Source organism: Mus pahari, chromosome 12 (assembly GCF_900095145.1).
Source record: "Mus pahari chromosome 12, PAHARI_EIJ_v1.1, whole genome shotgun sequence".
Taxonomy (NCBI): Eukaryota; Metazoa; Chordata; class Mammalia; order Rodentia; family Muridae; genus Mus; species Mus pahari.
The window spans coordinates 28,231,534-28,239,940 of NC_034601.1; the positions used below are offsets into that span (position 1 = coordinate 28,231,534).

General features: G+C 44.0%; 1 protein-coding gene across 1 annotated transcript in view; it reads left to right on the forward strand.

The window, feature by feature from the left end:
• Positions 1 to 8,407, forward strand: part of Osbpl11 (oxysterol binding protein like 11) — a 55,872-nt gene that overhangs the window by 14,699 nt on the left and 32,766 nt on the right. The window contains exons 3-4 of the mRNA XM_021209564.1: positions 6,764 to 6,939; positions 8,015 to 8,094. Coding sequence (XP_021065223.1) covers positions 6,764 to 6,939; positions 8,015 to 8,094 — 256 coding nt within the window. The remainder of the gene's footprint in view (positions 1 to 6,763; positions 6,940 to 8,014; positions 8,095 to 8,407) is intronic.

The window sequence follows — 8,407 nt, forward strand, 5'->3', positions numbered from 1 at the left end:
CGCCTGCCTCTGCCTCCCAAGTGCTGGGATTAAAGGTGTGCGCCACCACGCCCGGCAAAAATGTTTTTTTAAGAAATTAATAAATAAATGAGCTCTTTCCATGTGGCCCAGGATGAGCCCAAGCTCTTAAACCCCAAAGGGTTCTTCTGGCCTTAGTATCTGGAGTCGGTCGCTAGGACTATAGACATGTCCCCTTATGCCTATTTCTATCCCTTTATTCTAACCAGCAAAAGTTTGTGCACAGGGTTCTTACTCCTCTGCACCTCACTTCTTGGGTCCTCATTTTTCCACCTCTCAGGGCTGGGATACAGGCATACACAGCCACGCCAGACACTTACGTGGGTGACAGTGACTTGGACTCAGGTCCTCATGCTTGAAAGTACATGCTCTTACTCACTGAACCATTTCCCCAGCTCTCAGTTATTCTTTAAAGTAATAAAACTAAAACTCATAAGCAACTAATTTTGAGTCCAAAGTCTATTTTTATAGACAGATTGTTTTCACAGAACCATGTATTATGCTGTTTATAATTCGCATGTGTTTGGAGATTATCCAACCGTGATGGGGTATCACGAGTTGTGTTTTTCTTCCTACCTCAAAACAGCACAACCAAAAATAATAAATGAAAGAATTTCTTTCTTTTTCAAAGAATGTTTTTCATATACTGTAAAGAATAGCAGAAATGCCCAGGGAAAATAGGAGTTTTTAAAAAGAAGCCATGGCATATACATTCCCACCCTCCCACCAGACATACACACAAATCATACAAATAAGGACAAAAACATTTTTTAAAAAGAACAAAAACGCCTTCACATTCATTTCTGACCACTGTGTTGGAGGTCATGAAGCACTGCATAAATACATTAGCTCTTGAGTGTGGGGTGGAGAGGTTGAAGGATGAGATGGGAATGGAGGGATTAAGATGCTGTTGTGAAGCCAGAGGCTTAGGGAGCTCTGTGGCTTGCCAAGCTACCTCTTCTGTGCATTGCAAAAAGATTCTCAAGGGACAAAAGCATTCGGCCATTGCCATCTATTCATGCAGTGTCCTTCCCTCTGAGTCATTTCTATTTTGACCAAAAGCAGCTTTGAGCAGGCTGGAAATACCTACCTAGCACGAGTGTTCTAGAGAGAGTTGCTTGGTGACTGCTAAGATGGCTCAGTTGACAGGCCAGCAGGATGGCTCAGGGGCACCCACATGGAAGGAGGAAAAGACGCCTGAAAACTGTCTTCTGACCTCCACAAATGCATCCTGGCACAGCTGTGCATATACTACATACATAAGTGTATGTCACAAAGAAAGAGGGCTCAGTTGGTAAATCACTTGCCACATAGGCTTGCAGACCCAAAGCTAGGCATGGTGGCTCACACTCGTAATAGCATCACTGGGCAGACTGTCGAGCTATCCAGAATAGAGAGTTCCAGGCCATTTTGACATCCTGTCTCAAAAATAAGGTGGATAGCATTCCTGAGAAACAATACCTGAGGTTGTCTCTAGCCTGCAAACAGTTTATACATGACAGTTAAGTTACTTGAACTGGGCATGGTGCTATATGTTTAATTGCAGCACCCAGGACAGAGGTGGAGGATCAGGTGTTCAGAACTGTCTACAGCTACTTAGGGAGTTGGAGGCCAGTGAGGAGTGGCCCTGTCTATGCTCTTTCGCCTCCACTCCACCCCACCCCCCGAAAGAATGGCTGGCTCCGGAATAGTTTTTCTGACTCCACTTGCTTTCAGTTTGGATTCTCGTCCTCGAAGGCGTCTTAGGATCTGTGTATAGCCTCTGGAAGCCTCTGGAAGGTCGGAGCAGAGCATGCAGCTGTCTTCCTGTTAGAGCCATCACTAGTGTTTGTTTCTGTACTTCAGAGTTAGAGTACAGTTGTGTGTGATGAGGTTTAAGGGGCGGATGCCCCTGAAGCATGAGGTAAGTTGCTTCTTCAAACTAGCGGTCTTTCTCTCTGCAGTTGCAAAGGCAAACAAACAAAACCCACAGCACCTTGCAGTATTTCCCTTTACAGCAGAGGTGAATGTTCTGTTGTGGAGGTTTGTGCCGAATATTAATTTCCAGTGACACAGCCCCAACTCAGACCTTTCTAGTGTATCATGCAGGCCAACCTGCTAGGACGTGCCTAAGATGAAGAGTCTAGTACCCTTGAAGATGGTAGCTTTCCCTCGCTCTCTGAGTGGACCATCTTTCTCTAGTCTATACACTTCTTTTTCCTCCTGCTGCTGGGGCTTTGAACCACAGGCCTTGCATGTGCTAAAGAAGTTCTGCACTGAGCTGTCTCTCTAGCCTTTGTCTGTCTCTAATTTTGAAGTTTTATCTCAGTAAGTTGCCTAGACAGGCCTTAAACTTGGAGTCCTGCCTCGACCTTCTAAATGCTAGGATTATGGCCAAAAAACCACCACTCTTTGCTTGGATGATTTTTTTTTTCCAATATAGTATTCGTATTGATTCTTTGGGAATTTCACATCATATGCCCGATTACACTCGATTCCTAGTACTTCCATGGCAGTGCCCCCCACTTCTCTCATTACACCACTAACAAAACAACAAGTCCATTTTGTGTTACCTATATACTCACTGCTGCATGGTCAAACGCTCAGTGGCCTGCCTCTCAAATAGAATTGAGTCATTTGCTTCCTGATTCCCCACCAGAGCCACCAGTTATGGAGTGCTAATGTCAGCGTCCTTATCACACTTTTTTTTTTTTTTTTAAATAATTTTAGAGTTTTATTGTAGAAAGGCAGGGAGAAAGAGAGAAGGTAGAAAGAGGGAGACTGGTCATGGCCATGTGGAGAGAAGGGAGAAGGGAGAGAGAGAAGGAGGGCCAGAGATGAGAGTAAGAAAGGTGAGAGTTTAAGAGCCCTCATCATACTTTTAAGAGTTCTCTTCGGGGGCTGGTGAGATGGCTCAGCGGGTAAGAGCACCGACTGCTCTTCTGAAAGGTCCCGAGTCCCGAGTTCAAGTCCCAGCAACCATATGGTGGCTCACAACCATCCGTAACAAGATCTGATGCCCTCTTCTGGAGTGTCTGAAGTCCAGCTACAGTGTACTTACATATAATAAATAAATAAATCTTTAAAAAAAAAAAAAAAGTTCTCTTCGATGGCTTCCTGTTTAGGCTGTTACTTTTTGGGGGTTGGGGCAGTAAAGGGGTAGGGGTCGTCAGGGAAGCCTTCTGTGTTCCTTTCTCAACGGTGTGTGTGCAGTTATCAGTGTCACTGCCAAGGTAGCCTCCTTACTCTTTACAGTCAGCGGGAACACGAATCATCGGCTTCCACGTAGTTTCTGGTGACAGCTCTGACCATGAACATGGCCCTTGCCTGCAGTAGGACCACGGACCCAGACAAGGTTTCAGAGGCCCTGACCACAGACATCAACCATGGTCTCCAGTGGCAGTGCAGGCCATTCACACCAACATGGCCCCCAGTGGCAGTACAACCCGTGCACGTCAGCATGGTCTCTGGCTGTAGCACAGACCCCGGCCTTAATAAGACCACAGATCCTTGGTGGTCTTTGGTGGCAGCATGAGCCCTGACATCACCATGACTTCAGTTCTCACACCTGTCACTACCCTGATGACTCCAGTTCCACCTCGCTCCACAGCTTCTTGGTCACATATTGTTTCTTCCTAGTGTTGCTGGTTGGCCTGGGCAGCATGAGCACAGGCAGGGGGTGGGCTTCTGGTTGGCCAAGGTGGCCCCCCTCTTTTTTGAATGGAAGACTCACATAGACATTTTATAAAGACAGGTTTAGAAACTTAAGATCATATTAATGGCTGCTTGTGGGACAGTGGACCTTGCCAGGAAATTTGGTAAGGTAGAACAGGTCTGAGTTCCTGATTCCTGGCCTGGAACACATGCCATACTTCCCATATAAGGAAACATGGTCACGCAGGCCCAGAACAGAGTTCTCCATGCTAATAAGGTACCTAGAGGCCCTGAGCGTTTAGCCAATAGCTCCCCTTCCCAGACATTCCTTCCAACAGAAAGATATTTAATCTCTGGTCTACCCTGAGAAGTTGGTATATATCTATTTTCTACGATGAAGAGTCAATAAACAATATGGATAGACATGGATTGCCTGTTTCATCAAGAACTGCTGTGGGGGTGCATAGAGAAGGCCTTCACCTGCAGAGCCTCAACCTAAGCTTCCCGTAGAAGGCCTCTGCATTTCCAGACAACCTCCAGACAACTTCCACCAAGCTAAGGACAATCTGCTAAACTGGAGCTCCCATTCCCCCCAGACCCGGCCTAGACACAGTTCTCAGCCTGCAGGCCCCCAGCTCCGCACCCAGCTCCTTGGGACTCAGTGATGCATAGATGTCCAGGAGTTCAGGAGTCCTAGTCCAGGTCTGACTGTGGGCCCAGGACTGTCATGCTTAGTTCCCAACTTCTCTGCGGTTTTCCAGCAGTGACAGGAGGCCTAGAAGTCAGAGAATGCCAACATCATCTTAGATTGTGTCTTTTCACCCCTGGAGAGGGGTCTCAGCACTTCCCTGAAGCCCAGCACCAGACATTGGTGGCATAGGATAAGGGCAGTTAAGCTCCCAGAGTTTTGCTGTCTCAGCAGCCGAACCCAGTGGTGATTGGTCGCCATGTGGACCCACAACTGCTTTATGTAAATTCAAATAATCCCTTTAAATCTTTGAAAAAATAACTTAAAAATGAGCAAAGATGTGATTGGCAGTTCATAATATTTAGCAAACACATGAAAATGTTTTGAACTCAACTCTACCAATAACTAATGAAATGTGAGTTTTAAGGTTACAACAGTGTCACTGGTTGGAGCTGTCTGTAGAATGTAGATAAGATCATAATTTAAAGTCATCTTTGACTACAGAGAGAGTTTGAGGCTTGCCTAGGATATATGAAACCCTGTCACAGAAAAACACCAACAAAACTGAAGAAACAAGAAGCTGCAGAATTACTCAAGTTAAATTTTTATCAAAATCTGTAAACACATTTTTCCAGGTTCAAAAGCTTAAGAGACAGCTAGATATGGTAGCACATGCCTTTAATCCAAGCGCCCCAGAGGCAGAGGTAGGCGGATCTCTGTCTATTGAAAGCCAGCTTGGTCTGTGTTAGGACGACGAGGGTTGTGTAGAGAAACCCTTTCTTCTTCTTCTTTTTTTTTTTTTAAAAGATTTATTTATTTATTATATGTAAGTACACTGTAGCTGGCTTCAGACACCCCAGAAGAGGGCATCAGATTTCATTACATATGGTTGTGAGCCACCATGGGGTTGCTGGGATTTGAACTCAGGACTTCTGGAAGAGCAGTCAGTGCTTTTAACCGCTGAGCCATCTCTCCAGCCCGAGAAATCCTGTCTTAAAACAATAAAAAACTTTAGGGAAAAAGGGGGTGAGTCTGTGTTCTATCTTTCTTCTTAGGCAGTTTTAACCTTTTTATTTTTTTATCGTCAACACAAGGCTGATTCTGTCTCTCTGACTCCTTTGATATGATCATTTCTCTGTCATTGAGACAGTGAACATCTTCCTGCTCGTGAACTGGCTCATGCTCTGCACCAGGTTCTTTTATGAACTTGACTTTTCTGTAGAAGGCCAAAAAATCTCCAGAAAAAAATTCAAGCATAAATTTTGAGAAATTGAAACTTTTTTGTAACTTTTAAAGAAGAGATCTATTATGCTACTTAAATTGGGATCTGAATTGGTGCATCCTAAACTAGCCAGTCTTTAATTGAATCAGAACATCAAATTCTTTTCCAAAGTCCACCGATGTTCCATCAAATTCTTTGCCAAGGTATATCAGTATTTCATCATTTAATCTCAAGTTCCCTGAGTTTCTGTGTCTCTAGTTGCAGTCTTTTCATTTTTAAACAGGGCAAGTCACTTGTGACCTATCTAAAAGTACAGTCACAACATCCTTCTGCTGTGACATTATTCCCAGTGTATATTTCACTGGTTACATCTTAGATCACATTCATCTCTTTGATTACTGAGGCTTATTTTTTTTAAAGATTTATTATTCTTTTGTGTGTGTAGGTGGGTGGGTGGGTAGGTAGGCAGGTGGGAAGGAGATACCTGTAGAAACCACAAAAGGGTGTTGGATCCCCCTGGAGTTAGGGTGTTAGGAACCGAACTCATGTAATCTGCAGGAGCAGTATATATTCTTAACCACAGGACATCTGTGCATCTCCCATATTCATTTCTCACCTGGCATTATGCCAGCCTAGAGTTCCTGTTTTGTCATAGTATGAACATAGTATGTCCCCTGTCTGCAGTTTATCAGGGAGAGATGTTCCTCTAAAGGAGGCCTGTACCTTGTTTCTTTCTGTACTTACTGTCAGGACCATAAAAAATGATTTAACGTTAATGCTTCTCCCTCAGCTCTGCAGCTTGGACCTTGTATTCAATGTGCTCAGTCTCCTTTTTTTTTTTTTCTTTTTGTTTTGGAGACAGGGTTTCTCTGTGTAGTTCTGGCTGTCCTGGAACTCACGCTGTAGACCAGGCTGGCCTCGAACTCAGAAATCCTCCTGCCTCTGCCTCCCAAGTGCTGGGATTAAAGGCGTGCGCACACCTGGCTATGTGCTCAGTCTTACAGTAATTTTTGTCCTAGGAAATCCGGTGTAGTGTTTCTGGGCACTTGTTGGCATGCTTTAGTTTTAGGGGGGTTTGTTTGTTTGTTTTGTTTTGAGTTTTTCAATAAACCACTGTAGTTTTTCAATGTTTGACGTTTGCATGCTTTAGTTTTAGCTAAGGCAAATGTTTAAAAACCACAACATTTTTAACATCTTTGCAGGTTTTTTGTTTTAAACAATGAAGCTGGGCTGTTGGAGTACTTTGTGAATGAACAGTCTAGAAATCAGAAACCCAGAGGGACTTTGCAGCTAGCGGGGGCCGTGATCTCTCCCAGCGATGAGGACTCGCACACCTTCACAGTGAATGCCGCCAGCGGGGAGCAGTATAAACTCAGAGGTGGGCAAGACCTAACACTGGGGTCCCCTCAGCACCACTGCCACTGGTGACACACCACGGGATGGTCTTAGAACTGCTCTGATGGATTATGAAATCTACTTTAATAATGATTTTCAAGTTGGCCAGTGAATGAGTCTGTTTAGTGAGTTATTTTATAAATGGAGCCCTGACTAGTGATAACCTACGACCTAGACATTTAAATATTACTGTGTCTGCCTCAGGGAATTTTTCTTTTTTGCCCATTGTCCTTTTGACATCTCTTAGTGACTAATAACTACAGTTGGAAGTATTAAAATGTCCATATTCATTAAGATAAAATTATAATTTACCATGTTTGGTTTGGGGTTTGGATTTTCATACTGGTTTTTGATAAAATCAGGAATGTTCAGGGTGATATGACCATAGACTTGCTTGAGCTTTTTTAAGACAGGGTCTTGCTATGTGGCCCAGGCTGGCTTCAAACGCTTGCCTTCTGCCTCTAAGGGCTGTAGTTACAGGCTGTGCTGCCATGCCTGGCTTATAACCTCTGTCTAGATTAATTTATGAAGAAATGTGTGGGGTTTTTACTGAATAAATATACATAACATATAGTGGTTCTCCTGCTTGCCATTCTGCTAAGGTCTGAAAGCACTGCTGATATTTCAAATTCTTAATCAAAGTTGTTTACTTGAAAAAGGGACATAATCAGCTAGCAGTGGTGTCACACAACTTTAATCCCAGCACTTGGGAGGCAGAGGCAGATGGATCTCTGCATTTGAGGCCAGCCTGGTCTACAAAATGAGTTGTAGGACAGCCAGGGCTACACAGAGAAACCCTATCTTGAAAAACAAAAAGACATAAATAAACTAAAACAAATATGGGCGTACCACCAGGAGGAACTTAAAGATGTATTGCTTCATGTCCTGACCTGGTTACATGGGATTTGTGCACTCTTAGCAAGGGCGACCCTTTAGTCTTCCTGGTCAGGGACATTTTCTGTAAGAAAAGTAGTGCTAGCCTTTGCTTTTTACTCATCCATCCCTGTGCTGTGGACAATAAATATAAAAGTACATGATGTCTGTATTCTTTTTATCAGCCACAGATGCTAAAGAGCGGCAGCATTGGGTGAGCAGACTTCAGATATGTACACAGCACCACACGGAAGCTATTGGAAAGGTACGTGGATTTGTACACTATGCACAAAACAGGAAATATGGGCTTCATGCTTCTAAATGTAGATAATAGAGCCAGTGAGGTAGAGTGATTGCCACCACGCTTGACAACCTCAGTTTGATCCCTTGGACTCACACGGTTGAAAGAGAACCAACCGTCTCTTGAGAACCGTCCTTGTTTTCTCATGGATGGATTCATACGTGCATATACACACAAAATAAATGATTGCTTAAAAAATACATCGAGCCAGGCATGGTGGCGCACGCCTTTAATCCCAGCACTCGGGAGACAGAGGCAGGTGGATTTCTGAGTTTGA